Genomic DNA, 22,813 nt, shown 5'->3' with positions numbered 1-22,813 from the left:
TGTTTAAGACAGCTGGCCATGACACGCATAAAACCTGACCTTGAAGGTAGACTGTACAAGTAAGCTGTGTAGAAGAGCACCAAGAAAGATCCAAACAGACCTTAGGGAAAGACAGTCAACTTAGACAAAGGAATGGAATTGTTAGGCAAAAAGCATCAGAAATTTAAGCAGGATTATCTCCTACTCAAAATATCACAGTCCAAAGGGCAGTGTAAAAACAAAATCAAATATGCACCACAGCCCCCTAACTACAACCATGAGGGATGATTTAAATACCTAGATAAACAGGAATCACCCAAGCAATACAAAATGCAGAAGGGTGTAGAGGTGCATAGACACATACTGAAAGGGGTGGGGGGAGTTACAGCATGCCCTATCTTTGGTAAATTACTGAAAACTAGTCATTTAGGGTTCAACCCTGTGAGCTAGGCATCCTCACCTCCTATTACTGAAGCCAAGGAGAGTTATGGATGATCTGCACCTAGCGAGACTGGAACCTTATTCATTTTGCCACCTGTTGTAGATCCAAGCACTGGAGTGAGAGCAAAGTGTTGTCCTTAGACAAGGTACATATTGGGCAAGAAGAAACAAGCTCTGATTTCACACATTTTCGCAAGAGCACAAAACTCTCTCTCTGCTGTAACATTTCTACTAACCTCAGGACCGTCCTGACAGATTCAAATGCCAGTACTGACAAAATAGATCAAGTGCATTATCTGGATTGGCTTCAACAATACACAGCTGAAGATATTTTTAAATTATATATTTTATACATATGAACATAGATTCTATGCACAGTACTCACAATTAAAAATTAAGCATGCAGTGCAAGTGGCAAGGCAGTCAAGCCAAAGAAAAGTCAAGCAATGCAAAAGAAAATACCATCTAAACACATCTGAAAATAAAAGTTTGATAACTTTTTTAAAAATAAAGATTTGTTTTCATAAACAGTAAATGTAGATTCGATAAGTGTCTGTTCCAAGAAACTTCTTCACTCAATATGAACAAGCAACAATGGATGGAAAACTTTAAATGGAAACATTAAAAGTGTGTTTTAGCCGGAATGTTTGTCATTATTTAGGTAGAAATAGAACATAAAAATACTCATCATTGTACTGGAACTTAGGTTAATTATATGGAATTACGTTAAAAGTTCTACATGGTGAGAACCATGTGTTTATTTATTTTTAAAGTGTTTAGCAAATTTTTGGGTGCTTAAAAATTACTCAGTTAACACTTTATGGCATTTATGAAATGGAAAAAAAAGGGAGAACAGACAGCCTGGACTCCAGTGGTTGTGCCTTCGCCATATCCTTTTAAGTTCCCTCCACCATTTCCACAACAATCTCCAGGCAACCATCTTATTTACAGCACCAACAGTGCTTTTTTGTCCTCTGCCCAGGATCTATGGGGAACAGAGATGTCTCCTCCCTTGAGGCCTCCATGTAACTGAGCTCAACTAGCCCTGGTCCCCTCTCTTTTCTCTCTCCACGGGACTTCCTTCCTGCCTCCTTATTAGCCTTGGGCTAATTGGCTCCTTAACCCAGCCAGCCAGATTGTCTAATTACCTCCATCAGCTTTCTGAAGGGAAACTAACTAACATCTGCGTGTTCAAAGTGCACGCTCACCTGGGTAAGCATGGTGGATATTCTGTATCTGAGTTCCATAGCCCAGAGTCTGGTCTAAGACTGGGCAAACTACATGCTTCCACCTCAGAAGAGGTCAAGGCAGGAGGCCTGACACTTAAGGGGGTGCATTCAGAGACCATGAAGGGGACAGAGGCGCAGCCGGCCCTGCAACTGTGACATATTGCTCCATCTGGGTAAGCTGTATAAAGCCACCAGCAACCTTTGAGACTTATCAGGGGCTCATATTCCCTACAAGTGCCTTGAATCCCCTTTGAGCCTTAGGAAATTCAACAGCCCCCTTGGGATGCCCTTAGATGTTTTTTTAAAAAAGGCTCTCTTTTCTCTTGACAAGCCTCTCTAGTGTTCATGTTACATTTTAAGGTCTATCTCTGCCAAAAAGGGAGCCAAAGATTTCTTTTTTCTAAATGAAAGCTAACGTCTCCAGCAGTCATTTGACACACTATACTAAATGCACATTTTCTAACATTACTAAAGTGGTAATCATTTTTACAGTTTCACATTAAACTAAATTTTGATCCTGAACACCAACTAGTTTGCAGATTTTTTCCTACAAAGTGGGGACAAAAGTTAGAAGAATTTTGGAACTTGTATGTTTAACCGATCTATTTTTACAGGTACCTAAGTCAGAGCTATTAAGAGACAAGGTTTGTGATATTAGCTCGTGTCTTATATCGCTTCAAATTTTATAGAGGACTTCTACCTCTACCCAAATAAAACTTGTCAGTTCTGAGGTAGTTATGACTATGTGTCAATTACAGAGTGCGAACCAAAACCAGGCTTAAAAATGGAACCTCAAGAGCCACTGCCGTTGTTCCATAATGCAATTAATTGTTCCCATTAAGAAAACAATAACAGGAGCCAATAATCAAACAGCTCTGTTCTTCATAGCGGCAATAGATAGTTGAGCTCTGACTCAGAGGTTGAATGAGGACTCAGGGAGAGAAGACAGATCCACAAAGAACATTTGGTTCAATCTTCCCTATGTCTTCATTACATCAGGAATGAGTACTGAGACACAGTCTTGCTGTGCTAGACAGCAACGTGGGGAAAGTCCTGAACATTTCAATATGGCTAGGTCAAAGGTAGAAGTACAGCTGAGTGGAAAAGTAAAACTTTACTGAACAAACAAGCTATATATTACAAGGCAAAAAATAAGGAAAAACAGGAAGCACCCTCAGGTTATGAAATAACCATACAAGCCAGGAGCATATGACTACTTATTCAATTTAGGTTATGACTATGACCTCACAAAAGAAGTCCCCTCAAGTTATTATACTGAAACATCAAATATGCAAGCTTCAAAAAAAAGTAAAACTTCAACATGTGTTCAGCACTATACAAGTTAATTCCTGATCAGAGTTGCTCACACATGTCATGCACAAACAATCCAAAGCAAACACTAAATGCACTGGGAAACCCAGAGGGAGATTTTATTTTAGAGTTTTAAAAAAAATGATGAAGTGAGAGGGGAACATTAAAGCTGACTTCAGTTAGCCTTTGAACCCAAGGAAATGGGCTTTCAAACTGTTAAAATATACACTGTTTATAAGTTAGAAAATCTTGTGGCCCTGTTTCATTTCTACCTTCCCTCCTTTCCCCTTCTTACAGGTGAGCAAACCTCTTTGCTGCTGAACTGTAATAATATATTATAGGTTTCAGAGTGGTAGCCGTGATAGTCTGTAGCAGCAAAAAGAACAAGGAGTACTTGTGGCACCTTAGACACTAACAAATTTATTTGAGCATAAGCTTTCGTGGGCTAAAGCCCACTTCATCAGATGCATGCAGTGGAAAGTACAGTAGGAAGACACACATACACACACACACACACCCCAAACATGGGAAAAAATGGGTGTTGCCATACCAACTCTAACGAGAATAATCAATTAAGGTAGGCTATTACCAGCAGGAGAAAAAACAAAACTTTTGTAGTGATAATCAGGATGGCCAATTTCAAACAGTTGACAAGAAGGTGTGAGTAACAGTAGGGGGAAAATTAGCATGGGGAAATAGCTTTTAGTTTGTGTAATGACTCATCCACTCCTAGTAATATATTAGTTCCTGCTCTTTGCTGTAATATATTAGTTTATATTGCAGTTCAAATCTGAATTTGGGGAGAGGACGAGGATTTTGCCAATAAGCAAATGGAAACAGGGCAATGGAAAAAACAAAGAAAATCTATATATTACATGATGAGGAGAAAAGCTTCTTTTACCTGAAATAGAGGGTGGGAAGAAGGGGAGGTAACAGGACTGAAGGAGGATGGAGGGAAGAGAGGACTTAGGTTCAGGGTTCAATATTTTATTTGCACCTCTCCTAAGAAATCTGATGGCCCCACTTTGTTTGATTTTTTTATTTTTTTTAGTGCCATCAAACGTTTAAAAAAATTAATCACACTGTTAAACAACAGAATACCATTTATTTGAATACCTTAATTAATTTTAAATATTTTTGGATATTTTCTACATTTTCAAATATACTGATTTCAATTACAACATATAACACAAAGCGTACAGTGCTCACTTTATATTAATTTTTAATACAAATATTTGTGCTATAGAAACAAAATAGTATTTTTCAATTCACCTCATACAAGTACTGTAATACAATCTCTTCATCATGAAATCTGAACTTACAAATGTAGAATTATGCACAAAAAAAAACTGAATTCAAAAATAAAATGTAAAACTTTAGAGCCTACAAGTCTACTCTGTCCTACTTCTTGTTCAGTCACTCAGACAAACAAGTTTGTTTACATTTGCAGGAGATAATGCTGCCCGCTTCTTGTTTACAATGTCACCTGAAAGTGAGAAAAGGTGTTCACATGCACTGTTGTCGCAGGCGTTGCAATATATTTACATGCCAGATGCATTAAAGAGACATGTCCCTTCATGCTTCAACTACCATTCCAAAGGACATGCATCCATGCTAATGAGGGGTTCTGCTTGATAACGATCAAAAGCAAAGCAGACCCGTGCATGTTCACTTTCCTCATTTGAGTCAGATGCCACCAGCAGAAGGTTGATTTTCTTTTTAGTGGTTCGGGTTCTGCAGTTTCCACATCAGAGTGTTCCTCTTTTAAGACTTCTGAAAGCATGCTCCACACCTCATCCCTCTCAGATTTTGGAAGGCACTTCAGATTCTTAAACCTTGGGATGAGTGCTGTAGCTATCTTTAGAAATCTTACATTAGTATCTTCTTTGCATTTTGTCAAATCTGCCGTGAAAGTGTTCTTAAAATGAACAACATGTGCTGGGTCATCGTCCATGACTGCTATAACATGAAATATACGGCAGAATGCGGGCAAAATAGAGCAGTAGACATACTATTCTCCCCCAAGGAGTTCTGTCAATTTAATTAATCCTTTTTTTTTTTTTAAACGAGCGTCATGAGCATGGAAGCATGTCCTCTGGAATGGTGGCAAAAGCATGAAGGGGCATACGAATGTTTAGTATATCTGGTACATAAATACCTTGCAATGATGGCTACAAAAGTGCCATGTGAATGCCTCTACTCACTTTCAGGTGACATTGTAAATAGGAAGCCGGCAGCATTACCTCCTGTAAATTTAAACAAACTTGCTTGTCTTAGCGATTGGCTGAACAACAAGTAGGACTGAGTGGACTTGTAGGCTCTAAAGTTTTACATTGTTTTGTTTTTGAGTACAGTTACGTAATTAAAAAAAATCTACATTTGTAAGTTTCAGAATAAAGAGACTGCATTATGGTATTGTATTGAAAAATACTATTTCTTTTCTTTATCATTTTCACAGTGCAAATATTTGTAATAAAAATAATATAAAGTGAGCACTGTACACTTTGTATTCTGTTCTGTAATTTGAAAATGTAGAAAAACATCCAAAAATATTTAATACATTTCAACTGGCATTCTATTGTTTAAAAGTGCGATTAAAACTGCTATTAATCACGATTTATTTCTTTTTTTTTTAGTTAATTGCGTGAGTTAACTGTGATTACTTGACAGCCATGGGCTTTTTTTTTTTTTTTTGGTTAAGGTCCAGAAGGAGGTAAGAAGGCAGACGAGTTAAAACTCGCTGGGTGAAGTTAAAAGGGGAGGGAGAACAAAACAAATCAGGGGTGATATCACGGAATGAATCTACTGTAGACCACCAAATCAGGTGGAGGAAGATTTTAGAACAAATAGCCAAAACACAGCACAGGGTAGTAATGGGGGATTAACTACCAAGACAGCTGTTGGAAAAGCAAACTGACAAAACGTCCAATAACATCTTGTTTCAGAAAGTGGAGGAAGTTAACCTAAAAGGGAGGAATTGGTTGCAAATCTAAAGGTTGAACTCAATTCGATGGAAGTGATTATGTAACGATAGATTTCATGATTTTAAAGAAAGGAAGGAGTGAGAGGAGCAGAATAAGGACATGGGACTTCAAAAAAGTAGAATTTAACAACCACAGAGAACTGATAAGTAAGGGACCAAGGGAAGAAAACCTGAGGGGAAAAGGCATTCAGGAGAGCTGGCTGCTTCTTAAAAAGACAGTATTAAAGGCATAACAGCAACCATCTCGATGCAAAGGAAAGACAGAAAGAACAGTAAGAGGCCAATATGGCTCCATCAGGAGTTCGTTAATGACCTGAAAATCAAAAAGGAATCCTACAAAAATTGGAAACAATCACAAATTGCTAAGGATGAGTACAAAAGAATAGCACAAACATATAGGGCCAAAATCAGAAAGGCTAAGGCACAAAATGAGATACATCTAGCAAGGCACATAAAAGATAAAAAGAGGTTTTTTTAAAACATTAGGAGCATGAAAGAAATTGTAGATCCACTACTTAGCAGCAAAGGAAAGCTAATATCAAGAAGGCTGAGGTGCTTAATGCCTATTTTCCCTCAGTCTTCACTAAAAAAGCTAACGGTGAACAGATACTCAACACAATTAATATTAACAACAAATAGGAAGGAACAAAAGCCAAAATAGAGTAAGAACAGTTAATGTATTCACATCAGCAGGGCCTGATGAAATTCATCCTAGGGCACGCAAGGACCTTGCTGAGGCAATCTCTCAGTCATTAGTGATTATCTTCAAGAACTCATGGAGGACTGGCTGGGTCCTAGAGGACTGAAGGGCAAACACAGTACCTACTTTTAAAAAGTGGAACAAAGGGACCTGGAATCGAAGTTAGGCTGACATCTAGAAAAGTGCTGGAACAAACAAACAAACAATTTGTAAGTAGAGAGGATACTAGGGTAAATAATGAACAGACAGCATGGATTTGTCAAGAACAAATTGTGCAAAAACCAACCTAATTTCCTTCTTTGACAGGATTACTGATCTAGTGGATTGGAAGGGGGTGGGGGGGCCTACAGACATGATACCTTGATTTTAATAAGGCTTTTCAGGTCACACAGCCCCACATGACATTCTTGCAGGCAAACTAGGGAAATGTGGTCCAGATGAAATTACTATAAAGTGGACACATAGCTGGTTGAAAGACCATACTCAAAGAACAGTTAACAAGAGTTTGCTGTCAAACTGTGAAGATGTCTCTAGTGGGGTTACCCAGGGGTCCATCCTGCGCCCAGTACTATTCAATAAGTTCATTAATGGCTTGAATAATGGAGAGGAGAGTGTGGTTGTAAAGTTTGCAGAGGACACCAAGCTGGGAGGGGTTGCAAGAACTCTGGAGGACAGGATTAGAATTCACAATAACCCTGATAAACTGGGGAATTGGTCTAAAATCTACAAAATGAAATTCAATAAAGACAAGTCCAAAGTACTATACTTTGGAAGGAAAAAATCAAACGCATAGCTATAAAATAGGGAATAACTGGCTAGGCAGTCATACTGCAGAAAAGTATCTGGGAGTTACAGTGAATCACAAATGGAATACAAGTCAACAATGTGTTGCAGCTGTGAAAAACACTAATATTCTGGGGTGTATTAACCCCAAAAAGTCCTATCTAAGATATGGAAAATAATTGTCCTGCTCTATTAGCACTGGTGAGGCCTCAGCTGGAGTACTGTGTCCTGTTCTAGGCACCACGCTAAAGAAAAGATATGGAAAAATTGGAGACAGTCCAGAAAAATGCAAGAAAAATAATAAAAGGCTTAGAAAAAAACCTGTGGGGAAAGATTAAAATAACTGGGCATGTTTAGTCTTGAAACAAGAAGGCTGAGGAAGGACTTGATAAACAGTCTTCAAATATATTAAGGGCAGTTATAAAGAGGGTGGCGATAAATTGTTCTCCATGTCCACTGAAGGCACAACAAGACGTAACCAGTTTAATCTGCAGCAAGGGAGATTTAGGTTAGATATTAGGAAAAACTTTCCAAGTATAAGTTGGGTGACCAGACAGCAACTGTGAAAAAAAAAAGGGGGGGGGGGAGGGGAGGGAAGAGAAGAGTCGCCCATATAAGAAAAAGTTCCAAAAAAACTGGATTGTCCCTATAAAAACGGGACATCTGGTCACCCTAAGTAAAAGGATAGCTAATTTCTGGACTAGGCTGCCAAGAGAGGCTGTGGAATCCCCATCAGAGGTTTTTAATAAAAGATTAGATGAACATCTGTCAGGATTGGTCTAGGTTTACTTGATCCTGCCTCAGCACAGGAGGCTGAACTAAATGACCTCTGGAGGTCCCTTCCAGCCCTATAGTTCTAGGATGATATTGTTTCTTCCTCTGCCATGAAAAGTTTAAAGGCTACTTCTACTGAAGGAAGTGAAGCTAAATCATCATCTTTGTTGCTGATTAATTCCAATTACAGGAACAAATCAGTGCAGATTCAAGTAGCCAAAGTAGAAAGGTCTGTATATTCACAATATGGTTAGAGAATAACAGTTTAGTGTTTATACAAGTGCCTATAGTCTGACTGGCTAGTAAAAGACATCATCTAATTGCACGTAGTTCATTATAGTGTTATATGAATATTAAGAAACAGACATGAAATAATTATGCAAGTCAGACAAAAATAAGAGTGTACTGAATTGCAAAACTACAAAAAACTGTACAGTTATGCATCAAACTGTATAGCATTCACTGCACTCTGACTGATAAACCCCATTTCAGTGTACCATATATCAGCAATAATCAGATCAACAGGTCACAGTAGTCCGCTTGTACCACGTGTATTTTGCACCAAAATATATGCAGGAAAGTTTTGAAGTTACAGTAAAAAGGGGTTCATTCTTGTATTAAGATGCTCCTCCTAAATGTACGCCATTTCTACTCATTCAAGGAGGAAAAGAATAGTGTTCAAACTACACAAGCAGACAAAATACAAGTAGTAGGGGTTGAAGTGATTTTGACTCCTCAACAGATCTGTGAATGAGTAGACAGGGTAGAGGGACACAGGGAAGCCTTGATCAAAGCAGCATGCAATAAATGTGGCTCCAGATTTAGCACTTGGCCCCAAATGCCACTTAAATGATGCACCTGGATGACAGACTTTGAAAGACTGGAGTACTCAGAGTTGAATCCTTTCCTGTTAGGAAAAGTAGGCCAAGATCAGGCCCTGCTGATAAAACTCCCACAAGCACAAATACACCAGGCCCCCTTGTCAATCATTTCCCACTTCCCCTTAACATTTCTGGATTTTAAACACGAGAAAAAGCCCACCCTGTCCAGGAATGAGGTTCAGTTTCGTATGCAAACACATACTCAACCAAGTCTTTGTTATCCAGTGAACCGCTAATGGCATATACCATTTGTAGTCATGCCAGAATATAAGAGGAAGTTACTGTTAGAGCTGGATGAACAATTCAAAATAATGTATTTAGGGAATGAAGCTGCCTCCCCCACAAATTACCCACAGACAGATTGTGACTTTTATGAATTAGTTCACTGTTTGAAGGTGTTCAATAAATGTTGTGTGAACAAACTTTAGTCTGAGTTGTTCACAAACTTGACTGGAACCTCCAAGTACTCAGTATTAGTGATCAGATATTCAAGCTATGTGACTGGCCAACTAAATTACATCTTCTGTTTACTGATTGGCTAGCCTAACCTTTAAATTTTTGCCCCTTAAAACAAAGGTTAGTTTCATCATGAAATTCATTTGGTTGATTAAAAGAATCTCAAGTTTGGAGTTTGCTTTCTGTAAACATCTGTACCGGCAGAACGCTGCTCAGATGTTTGAAAAAATGTGAATAAAAAGGGATGTAAACTTATTGGATGCAAAATTTTCTTTAAAAGTTGCCAAAAATATTTACCAACAATTAGAGCTTTTAAGTGAGAAAAGAAATGCAGAATCATACCTCACACCAACCATTTCCAGGCACAATTAAACTGAGTTTCTCATTTTCAATCAACACATGCACTTTACCCAGTGAGCCCCAGAACCACTCAACACAAGATTACTGCAAAATCCTAGAGTAATTATTAGAACATTTGGCCTAACTCCAATTAAACTAGCCTTTATGCTTATTTTTATAGGCACAGTCTCCAGCTTTGCACTCTGGAATGCAACCCAACACCCGACTCCATTAAACTTTGTAAAAAAAAGGAAAAAAAACTTATGAAAATGTACAACATGTAACCAATTCAGTAGCCAGTGCTCTATTATGAGCACTCTTCTTTCCTCCTGTGAGCCCAAGAACATGCTGTTTTTGAAACACTGAATTGTCTCCTATTTTTTTCTCTAACAACTTAGATACCAAAATACAAATTTTCATTTCTATGCTTAAAGAGGGACTCACTTGTATGCAAACACTGAATATGTGAATTTGCCAAGATGTGTTTTAAAAGAAGAAAGAAAAACGGGGATACAGTCATTTCTCCCTTCCCAACTCCTGAATTTTTGTAACAATCCTGTACATTTACACTTCCTACTTTGGAAGTAAACATTCTACATGCACTCAGACCTAAATCCTGACTCAGCCCAGAGGCACATAACCATGGAAGTTCCAACTTATTGAAGGCAACACAGTGCCTACAAAGGGGATGGTATACACCCAATGTCCTGCAGAGTTGAGCTCTTAGCAGATACCATTTGTAGTAGTGATGAGATGGAATTTCAGAGACGTGGAAGGAGACAGCCATTGGATCGGCAACAACTCACATCCACCAACCAAACATCTGAGGGGAAAGGGCTTTGAAGGGGAGAAGAGTATTCTATTTCTCCCTCCCACCCCAGAAAGAACCCTGTAAAAATTCTATTTACTTTGTCCTTTAGCACTGGATTGGTTAATTACGAGCTTTAAATTATGAGCTTACCTAAAAAGACCAGCTAACGCGTCTATGTAGCAGACTCTGCTCCCTGCAAAAATTAACTTTAAAAAATAAATACATAGTCCATGTTAGAGAGTCTATTCTCCACAGGCCAATCCCTTTGAGAGTTATAACAGGATTTTTTAACAGGGTTGTAAAACTGTAACAAATAGGACGTTCAGACACAAACCATATATGTTACTTTACTAAAAACTGTTTAAAAACTGATGTTGACAAAGCCTTAGTTAACTGCTGTGTAGGCATAAAAGACAGTAGAATGGACAATGCTGTTTGGTTGGTTTTGTAACCCCTACAGTTGAACACTGAAATGAGGGAGGAACTTGAATCTACAAATTAATCAGGAAAGAAGACATCCATTCCTATTGCCCTGTGAATGGACCCTGCAGGGCCAGGTTCATGCAACAGGCATGAACTGAAGTCTGCAGGCTTTGTTCAACTCTAAGAGTAGCTCTTCAGTAGTCTCATTTTGCTCACCATGATAGCATGCAAAACGTGAGGTCCTATATGTTAAAACATACATTACTTCCAGCTGTAACAAGGGATTCATTGTGTTCAAGCTTAAGTCTAAAAAAAGAAGTGAAAAAATGTATTTCATGGGCTTCAGATTTTGTGATGGGAGGGGAGAAGTGGGGGCTGGTTTTTTGCTGTTTAAAAAATAAACAGGAAATGCAGTAATAAACAAAACTCTGTCCACATGCAATTTTAAAAAGGGTCAGGAAACAAAATTGTGGGGGTGAAATTTACATAGCTGCAAAATACAATTGATCTGGACCTGAAATAACATTCCTTGAATTGCTTAATACATAAAATTATTAAATATCACAAACCAGATAACCAGTCTACTCAACAGTACATTACTTGGCACTTCCTTGAAACAGCTATTGCTTTTATTGGCTATGAATTAAATATTTTAATATAGTAAATGCTCTGCTTTCATCTAAACGGTTCCATCTTTAATAGGTGGATTAGTAAACTGAGTTTTTTAAGACCAAACAATAAAGTGATAAGTAAAGTCAAATAAAAAGTAAAGTAAAGTAAAGGTTGAAATATCATTTATCCTTCCTATCCAGCCTACAAAAACAGGAGTTGAACTACCTGTTTGAAAGGTCTTTTTGCTTGGCAGCAAACTTTTCAACAAAATGTATTTAAGTGTCAGGATTTTCCACCTGGAATGCAAATGTTCCCATACTACTGAAGAAAATGACACCTTCCTTTATTTGCCAAAGCAAATAATACAATTAATTACTCTGCACTAATACTTTATCACCTTAGCCAACAGAATTAGAATTTTGAGAAGCTAAATCTCTTGATGTAACTGCCTCAAAGAGTGCATTTTTGAAGTGACTGAAAATGGTACATAATTCAGGTAGTTTTTATTCTATACATTTTTTTAAAAAATTAAATTAGACATTTGGTATACAAGTCTGACTTATCTCCAGAAAAAATGTCCAATCTCCCAAAGTTGAGTAAAAATACACAAACTTTTTCTATTCTATATTCCCTAAAATTGAGGTGCTTCAACAATCCACTCCCTAATGGCAAGCAAGCATCTTTCCTAAGTGAACATCTGCGGCAGAATCTAGGGTTTCTTCACAGAATAAGTTTCTAGCCCTTATAGTTAAGAAAACAACCTTCCAAACATGAACCGAGGATAAACCAGCACTGTACTATGTTCTTAAGTCTGCACACAAACAGTGACAGCACCTCTTCTGCTCTTCATGTTTTCACTTTGCTCTAACAGAGTGAAAACTGATCAGGCTAGTTAGTTTTCACCCTACTGTTGGGAATCCATGGTCAACGCTGAAACTGACAAGAATCAGGTCAATTACACGGTGCTACATCTTGAGAAAGCTGTGAGCAGCAGCAGGGTACTACTAGCCAGGATGGGCAGGGAAGCACTAGACGTGCTATTCACTGGGGAGGACCACCCAGAAAAAGGCTAGGAGAACGGCAGATTATCAGAGTCCCTCTCACCCACCCTCCTCCATCTGGGGATGGAAGGGAGAGAGGGGAAAAAATACATCCTTCTTCAAGGAGCCAAAGGAAGCTTCACATTTTAGTTTTTTAATGCCTGATTATCAGAGACTACAAATAACAGAGGTCCCTTAAGGAGAGAATTCCTCACACAGCACCTTGAAAGGAATCCTTCTCCTCTCCCTGCATCTGAGGGATCACCTTGGCTCCTCCTCTCAACACTACCTGTAACAATGCGAACTACTTATCTTACTTGAGTCCTTAGCTATCAGGTGACTAGTCAATTCTTCAAGCCCTACATGTGAAAAGAGTGGATGGATATGGCTAAGCGAGCAGATGTGGGCAACAGCATGTGTGTGGATATGGGTGGGAGAAGAAAGTGAAAGAGTGATTTTGGAGGAGAGAGAAGCAGTAAAGAATATATAGTGGAGCAGGGAGAACACATAACATAGGGGAATAAAGAGACACACAAAGGGAGTGGAAAGAGAGGAAATAAATACAGAAAGCAATGCAGATAAACCACTATCTGTTATAGGATAGAAAGGAGAAAGTGGAATGAAGTCATGGAAGGACTGAATGCATAACAATCAAGAAACATACTATAAGTAACATTTTGAACAATTAAATAGAAAGTGGATTGAGGATAAACTAAAATTAAATATGGTACACAACTCTTTTATTCCATTAAGTTGCAGGTGCTATGGCTTAGAGAGCTTGGCTCCACTTCGGCTCATAGCTTTCATCTTCTATCTATTAAGTACATTTTTCAAGCACTGCCTTTCATTCAGTGATCTAAAAGCTCTTGAACCACATTACACACACATTGCCCCAGTGACATAGGTATACTATATACATTTTAAAAAGGAAGGAACTAAGACACAGAAGTAATGCATCTTTATAAGCCCACTCAAAGAACCAGTCGTAGAACTGGGCTCAGGACAGGAGTCCTATTTTCAATCCCTGATGTAACCATTAGAACATACTTCTGCTTCCTAATTTATCACCTCTCAAAGATAAATACACATGAAGATTTTGATTAATCCCACACATATCCAAGTTTACAAACCACTTTTCCAGCTGCAAGCAGAACCACAGATGCTTGTGTACATGCTTTGTTTGCAAGCGACAACATTTCATGTTTCAGCTAATCCCTATAGAGTAATTCCATTAAGAAAAGGAGTACTTGTGGCACCTTAGAGACTAACCAATTTATTTGAGCATAAGCTTTCGTGAACTAGAGCTCACTTCACTTCATGCTCAAATAAATTGGTTAGTCTCTAAGGTGCCACAAGTACTCCTTTTCTTTTTGCGAATACAGATTAACACGGCTGTTCCTCTGAAACCAGTAATTCCATTAACACTCTAAATTTTTACGGTTTATATACCACATCAATGATACTCATCCTGTGGATCATGAAAAGAGATGCCAATCAGACTACTTATATCCTACCTTCCATAGAAGCAGATTTGCTTGAAAATGTGTCTTCTTGATACAACTGAGGATCAAACTATTTACATTGTTAATTCCCAAAGTGTCTTCTTTTAAAAGTGATGGGATCCAAATCCCATCTTAAAACAACATGTGACCTGTGCAAAGGATTCTGAAACACCTCTGAGGAAGAAGAGAAGCAAGTGACTGAATACAGGAGGGCCTAGGTCACAATTTTAAAAAAAAAAAAAAGAAGTGTTAAGTACCTCCAGCTAACGTAATTTATACATACCATGGTGTGCAGTAGACATGCACGCCCTACACAACATAATTCTAAACACTTTTTTTAAAAGGAGGATTAAATAGCCCCCCAACAAGATATTTGTGCAGCATATACTTACATATATTTCACTGTGGTCAAAGCGCTTTTTTAGGTTGTTAATGAATGAATCTTCACTGAGAGGTTCTAAAAGGACCATATCTCCCACTCCAATCATGTTGTCTAGAAGTGACGTCTTCACCTCCATTTTGGCCATTTTCCTCTATTGGGAGAGGAAAAACAATTTGAGCACCACTAATTTGAAAGGGTCTATTTATTCACATTTATAGGAGCCATCCAGGAGTTTGGCTGAACATCATGCAGGAACATAAATACATCGAGTGTCATTTCTATTCAATGTTTTTCAAAATGTTATATTTTTAAATCTAGAAAGGTCAGAATTCACAACAATTCAAAGCAATGTGGACATAAAACAAAGGCACCCAAAACAGCCCACAAAGTCCTATGACGCAGCCCTTGTTTGCTATATATCAGATATTGAGAGGCAATTCAAGCTAAAGATTCCAACAGGTCAGATCCCAAGATTCCTTTATTTGTTTTCATGAAAGATGAGCTAGAAAGTAAATGTTTTGATTTGCAGTTAATTCATATGGATATATTTCAAATTTAGGTCCCAATCCTGAAGTTCCTATGCAAGCAGATTTTCCAGAGACTTAATGAAGAGTTCCCACTTTTAAGTCAATTGTTTTTAAAACTGAAAATCAAGAACTGAATTGCAACTTATGCATACAATCCAGACTTTTTGATTACAATAAATATGTTCAAGTGTACGCAAACCCAACTTTCTACTGACTTTTTAGAATGCCCAGATATTCATAAAAAGTCACTGCTTTTTATGGGCTTACTCTCCGTATTCTAATTTGATTCAACTTTTCCCATCTTTACCTTCCCTCCACTACTCCAAACAATCTTTTAGATTCTTAAAAGTAAAACCACTTATTTGACTTAAGTCGGACAAGAAAGCTATTCTAAACTATACATTGCATTTCCCATGTTTTTGGCTTTATCAATAGAATCTTTCCTTAGTATTCACAACATAATAGTCTGGATTGTCTACCACCCAATCACTGTAGAACTATAGCTTTACTGTTCTTTGTCAAATAATTAATTTTCTTAACAACTCCTTTCAACTGGAGTGCAGACATTCAATAATTTTCTTCCAACTTCATTTGCTGAAACCATAGATAATTTCCTGAACAGATCTTTTCAATTCAAATAGAAAATAAACGGCTCCAAAACTACGGGCATGTCTACAAAGAAAGAAAAACCCACAACTGGCCCATGCCAGCCGACTCAGACTCACAGGGCTTGGGATGCGGGACTGTTTCACTGCCATGTAGACTTCAGCTACAGCCTGAGCTGTGGGACCCTTCTACCCTGTAGTCCGAGCCCCACAAGTCCAAGTCCGCTGGCAGAGGACAGCTACAGGTTTTTCTTTGCTATGTAGATATACTCTAAACTTCCCTTAGTAGGGACAGGAGAAAATTGAGGAACAGGGTCAAGCTGAGGAATTCATCTTCACATGTAAACGTTTTTACAACAAAATTAAATAATTTATCATAGACTGCATTGTAAATGTTGAGCTCCAGATAGGTGAACAGCCTTGTGACATCACAAACTCAAGTAAGTTTTGAGATAATTGTACAGCCATGCAAATTTATAACAGTAGAATGAATAGTCATACTAATGAGCAGTGACCAGTCAGTAATAAGTATCTGGACTGTCATCTTCTATCGATTCCTCCACAACGAATTATAGTTTTGTGTTATTTTTTCTTGTTTTCTTATGAAAGAAAGTTTAAATAAAGTTTCTGCAGGAGATTAGTAGTTTATACGGTCAGTGGTAAGCAAACTGTTTGCATATTTACTACTATCACATTTACATGATTTCCCATAAAAAATAATCTGAAACTATTCAGTCCAGACTATCCCTTTACCTCCTATTTGCATCTATGACCACCGCATAATTATGCACTATTTGATTTTTGAGTTGTAGTTCAGATATCACTCAAATCATCAACCCAGACTCAAGGCATGTTTGATGTTATTCTAAGTTCAACCAAGAAAACTTGCAGCTCCACCGGAAGTTAACAGAAGTAATAGATACAAGACTCCCAACCTTAACCAAACCTGTGAATCTTCGAAATTCACATGGATATGTGAAAGCTGTCTCATATTCATGCTAGACTGTGGTAGACACCTGTTGGTAGGTCAGTCTTGCTAAACAAACAAGAGAGCATTTCCTTGCATATTGGAGAAAGCCATTTCATCAAAATCTTGGTTTAGTCCTAAAAAAACCTTAGTTCCTGAATTAGTGTAAAAAGTATATTAAAATGCCCCCCAAAAAGTCATGCCATAGATATGACTTAGATTTGTAAATCTTTTCCACTCATCCCCATCAAACTACTTTTTAGAAACCACTGATCTGACTTTAAATTGTATATTTACTCTCCATGGAATTTTTCTCTGCAACTAATGTTCAACTATTTTGTATGAGCTGTTATTAAAAAAAAAAAGTCCTTTCGAATATGTAATTTATTAAATATTGAGTCAGTACCAAAAAAAAGTTCAGCTAGCACAAAACCCTACTATGGTCAACTGTAACCTAAAATTTAAGTCTAGCCAGTAGATCTCATTTACCACTCTGAAATTACAAACCACCGACCATGCTAAACGCATCATTGCTATGGAATTTCAAGACCAGGAGTACACAAGCCATTAAGCCTATTCATATACTGCTCACTTACAAGAGGCACTTACAAAAGGAGGGTACCAAGTCACCAGTCCCAGTATTCAAAGCAAGAACAGTGCATGACTTACAGAGATCAGTCCACTGATAGTATTTGAGAAAGAAGTGAATAAACCTTGTGAACTCCTAAGACTTTTTTGCAGTAATCTAGCATCATAGTATCATTGGTCATTTCTATCAGCTTTAGAACAGGAAGATATTACTGACCTAGATAGTAAAACTGAGACAATATGCTGGCTACACAGTGTGATTCAACAATTTTTTTCTAAATCAATCTCAGTAATTTAAAGGACATGTTTGAAGGCCAAACGCTTGCCTTACATTGAAAGTGATATGATCCAAAAATATTCTACAATCCAAATGGTTTAAGCCACCATTTTCAGATCCTATCGGCAATCCTTACTCTGGCACAGTTGTCACAATAGAGGATTTAAGCAAGCTTGCAGGATGGATTTAGTTTAGAAAGAGGACAGAGAAGCAGCAACTGGAAAAGGATTTTCAGTATACAGATATTGTTAAGAAGAACCAACAATAATGCAAAACACACATTAAACAATTAGACTTATGCTAACAGAATAGAATGGTGGGGAAGAGGCATTAAAACAGAATCATTAAGGTTTGTAAAGCAGTTTGAAAGCGCATGGTGCACTGTAAATGCCAAGTATTATTGCTAAAGAAAGAGGACTTTGGAGAAATACTAAGAGCCAACGCTATATATCAGTAGAAAACTAGAAGTCCTCTGTTGCACTGGTAAGGGAATAAGTTTCAGCCAAGACACTCATAAATGGATCTGTAAACTTTGGAGCTCAAATCCATGTTAGGCATCTAATTAAATTGCCTCGTTTTTAAAGGTGCTGAGCACCCAGCAGCTCCCATCAACCTGAAACAGAGCTAATGTGTTCTCAAAGTCACCCAACTTCCTAAATAGAGACGTATTTTTGAAAGTCTTTGCCCTTCAACTATAAAGCAATGGTACCCTTCTTGAATGGATTAGGTAAAGCTAATGTTGCCAAGCTTAAAAACAAAACCTCACTGCCACTAGCCAGCATTAGCCAGTGCTGTGGGTGGCACTTATAAAAACAAAACAGGCAAGTTGGTTAAACGTCAGATGTGTTAAAATTATGTTTTGCTTTTGTATATAAACACAAGAATGACTTTTGCTTTATTTCTCTACGCAAATTACTGACCTGAGAAAGATTCATAGAGGTACTGAAATTGTGTAGTATTAAGATGGTAGAAAAGCTTAATAAATATAACCTAAATAGAAATGGCAAACCCCAGATTTACCTAACCCATTTACAGCTGTATCAAGCTTGTTTGGATACACTGTATGAAACAGAGTTGTGTAAAGTTTACAGTTGTAAATTATTAAGTTTTAGTACAACAAGAAGTTGGCTCAGAACAAAACGCTTACACTCTGCTAATCAGATTTTTCCCCAAATATTTTCTGAACTCTCCCACGCCCACTTGCTAGTTCCCTCCCCTATTAATCTTCCTCATCATCCCCAGAGTATACTCCATCTCCATCCCACAATACCATCCCTGTTCTCTTCCTATTCACTGGCAGCTTCCTCCTTCCTCACTCTTCCTCCTGGCCCTGTTCCCACTTAACTTGCATAGATTTCAATGAATTTTACATTACAAAAGAGCATGTTCAATTGTCTAGAATCTTGTCTATATTAGATAAAAACATGCTGCAACAAGCCAAGGAAAACCTTGGGCTTGCAATACTAGTTCAGTGTTTTGTGTCCACACGCTGTTGTGATGCAAGGTGTTTTCCACCCACTGCTTTTATCTAGTCATTACAATGCCTGGGATAACTTTATTCATGTCTAGCTGGAACACTGCAGTCAACAATGATTCTCTCCTGTCCCCACGCAGTCTAGGAAAGAAGCCATAAAGCTTTGCAGTCTAGCATTGGCTTCTAGTGCCCCTATCCAATGACTCCTCGTCTATGTTCAACTTACTCTCTACTCCCTTTATGCTCCTGTTCTTCTCTCACAGACCGCTCTTATTAGATCAGAGTCTTCCCTTCCATTGCAATAAATTCTATTTGCTTGGTCAATACAGACATATTTGTTCCCTGAACCCTAATTTGAGTGTTAGCACAGATTTTCGCTTAAAAATAAAAAAAAAAAGAACGGCCATACTGGGTCAGACCAAAAGTCCATCTAGCCCAGTACTCTGTCTTCCAACAGTAGCCAATGCCAGGTGCCACAGAGGGAATGAACAGAACAGGTAATCATCAAGTGATCCATTCCCTATCGCCCATTCCCAACTTCTGGCATACAGGGGCTAGGGACACCATCCCTGCCCATCCTGGCTAATAGCCATTGATGGGCCTATCCTCCATGAACTTACCTAGTTATTTTTATAATACTGTTATAGTCTTGGCCTTCACAACATCCTCTGGCAAAGAGTTCCACAGACTAACTGTGCGTTGTGTGAAGAAATATTTCGTTTTGTTTTAAACCTGCTGCCTATTCATTTCATTTGGTGATCCCTAGTTCTTGGGTATGAGGAGTAAATAACACGTCCTTATTTACTTTTGCCACAGACATGCTTTTATGGACCTCTATCATATCCCCAATTAGTCATCTCTTTTCCAAGCCGAAAAGTCCCAGTCTTACTAATCTCTCCTCATATGGAAGCTGTTCCATACTCATCATTTTTGTTGCCCTTTTCTGTACCTTTTCCAATTCCAATATATCTTTTCTGAGATGGGGCAACCAGATCTGCATGCAGTATTCAAGATGTGGGTGTACCACTTCAGAATAGGAATCTTGTCAAACTTTACCTTCCAACCAGCTCACAGTAACAGAACTGGCAGATAACTGAGGAACAGCATGAAACTTACATGTATGATCAAATCCTGCATTCTAGTTTTCGTGTTACTGTGCTGCGCAGCCAGGAAATGGAACTGAAACGGTTTTGTTCTGCATTCTGAAGCTTAATTTATATTTTTTAACATTGAGGAAGGGGGCATTTTAAAACCCAAAAAAATATTTTTCCTATTTTTGAAAGTAAGATGGGTGAGGCCCAAAATCACCCACCCATAAGGGTGTCAATTCATAAAAATTGTGATGACATTACCATAATTTTGCATATTTAGACAATTAATACAAATTCCTTATCAAAACAAAGACTATTTTATAATCTAGACAACATTGTGCATTAAGACTTCAAGTGCAAAATTTAAGATCGGATACACTTCACAAGACTTACAGTAAGTTTACACATAGATGAACAGTCTTAAAATACTTAAAATAATAAATGATGGACCATTTCACAAGCATTTTTAGGAACCAACTAAAGGAACTGCAGCAGAACTGAACATTTTAATGAGCACCAAATAATACTGTAAAAAGAAGCCCAACACAACAAAAGAGGCTAAAGCCAAGCAAAACGTGTACAGTTAAAGTCACTCACCCCTCTTCAAAGGAGGAAGTATAATACTATTTGTATTAAGGACTCCCATACATAATGACACTGCCAGAGCTTTCCTATGCCATCCACACACCCCAAAATATGATGTAATAATCAAGCATTGCACATCTACAGGAAGCTGGTGACAATTAATATACCTCTTCACTTATTGCTAGGGCCCTACCAAATTCACAGTCCATTTTGGTCAATTTCACTGCTGGGGAAGGAGGGTGGTTAAAATTAGTCAATTTCATGTTTTCAGACATTTACATGCGAAATTTCAGTGTTGTTACCCTAGGGGTCCCAAAGGCAGTCAGGGTCACAAGGCTATTGCAGGGGAGTCTGGGGACTGCCACCCTCATTTCTGCCCTGCTGCTGGCAGGGACTGTTGCCTTCAGAGCTGGGCAGCCAAAGAGGAAGGTTGCTGGCTGAGCACCCAGCTCTAAAGCCAGCACCACCACCAGCAGCACAGAAGTGAGGGTATGTGGAGGTGGGTTACCATATGTCTGGTTTACCCAGCAGTCTCCCACCTGACAGCTGGAGCCACAGCCACCTCATGGGGGGGTGGGGGGGAATAGCTGGAGCCACAGCTGCCCCTGTGAGGGGTGGGGAGAAGAGCACACATAACAGCTGAAGCCGCAGAGCTTCCTGCAGCTGGGAGATATCCTGGAGGTGTGTCTGACCCGGCCCTGCAGGGGAAAAGGAAGTCTTGTTCCTCCTCACCCTTGCAGACTAGCAGCAGGAGCCCTGTGCAGGGTAAGAGCACCTGGCTGGATGCCAGATTTCATTAGGGAGATTAGATTTCACAGTCCGGGACACATTTTTCACACCTGTGAATTTGGTAGGGCCCTACCTATTGCACAGCAGCTATTATTGGCAGGGTATATCAGTTAATTGTTTTCCTCCTCAACTGCTGCTGCAGTGAAAGAGGACATTGTAGTGCCTCAGTACCCAAAGCTCTCCTGACAGCGTATGTAGCGCTGGACTCAAGCACACCTGCAGTTTCAGGATGGTTAAAAAAAGTAGTCCTTGCCATCTAGTCTACTCTCTATAGAAAACATTTGTGAAATTAAAGGCCAAGTTATCAGCGACACCAACAACTTGAAATCTAGGAGGAGTCAGAAGTAGCTTTAGGTACCATACCTGGCCCTCAGCATCCCTGTCAGTTTTTGTGATTTTGCAATCCCACTTACATGTTTCATTTCCCTATCACTGCATAATAGACCCACACAAATAAAGTAAACTTTCTGACCACATTCAGGAAACAGTGAAAATGACTAGATACACAATGCTGCCAAATGGACACAAGTGAAACTGAGAAATGGGGAAAATGCTAATTTTTTTTGTCAGAGTAATTTTGTGGCACATCTGACAAAAGCAGGCAAAAAAAAATTCAGAAAGAAATAGGATTTGGAAGTTAATGATGTTCCTTTATACAAAAAAACCACATGCCACTGCCCTCAAGCTGATGCACAGAATACATATATACAGGAAATAGAGCATGCTGACAGGGAAACAGCCCCTGTTGGGCACAGTGACGACAATCTAGATTCGTGGCACACTCACTGACTAAGAAAACTATGGTGCTCTGTTCACCCAACATCAGAGCACTCAGCATCCAGCATGTAACAAACTGCTGATTCTAACCCAGGAAAACATTAGCAAGGGTTGTTGACTCCCCAACTCTTCAGTCTTTGGGACAGAGCAGGGCACAGTGGAGCAGCAGCATTGTGGATGTAACCTTTCTGTTGCCTGGAACTCTTCTTCAGGGAGAGAGCCTATAGCCTCCTGCTTCTCCCAAGATTGTTCAAAGATGCTGAGATGTGGCAATGAAAGGACTGAGAAAAAGAGCAGGGCAGGGATGACAACTGCCAAACAGCAAGAGGACTTTGGAGCCCAATGACTTCCTGCTCGAAGGAGAGTAGGTTCAAAACTCTCTGACAGGTATGTTGTAGACCAGGGATCAGCAACCTCTGGCACGCGGCCCACCAGGGTAAGTCCCCTGGCGGGCCAGGCCAGTTTGTTTACCTGCCCCGTCCGCGGG

At 38.8% G+C, this 22,813-nt stretch overlaps 1 protein-coding gene across 5 annotated transcripts in view; it reads right to left on the bottom strand.

Moving 5' to 3' along the window:
* The window catches only part of MYO1B (myosin IB), a 177,913-nt gene that overhangs the window by 130,247 nt on the left and 24,853 nt on the right, over positions 1-22,813 (bottom strand). For all 5 annotated transcript variants that reach the window (XM_073306214.1, XM_073306213.1, XM_073306216.1 and 2 more), the window contains exon 2: positions 14,657-14,797. In XM_073306214.1, coding sequence (XP_073162315.1) covers positions 14,657-14,791 — 135 coding nt within the window. In that variant the 5' untranslated portion in view covers positions 14,792-14,797. The remainder of the gene's footprint in view (positions 1-14,656; positions 14,798-22,813) is intronic.

Source organism: Lepidochelys kempii, chromosome 11 (assembly GCF_965140265.1).
Source record: "Lepidochelys kempii isolate rLepKem1 chromosome 11, rLepKem1.hap2, whole genome shotgun sequence".
NCBI classification, from domain to species: Eukaryota; Metazoa; Chordata; order Testudines; family Cheloniidae; genus Lepidochelys; species Lepidochelys kempii.
Note: the sequence above shows the minus strand (reverse complement) of the source record. Positions and strands in the feature narration are given on the sequence as shown.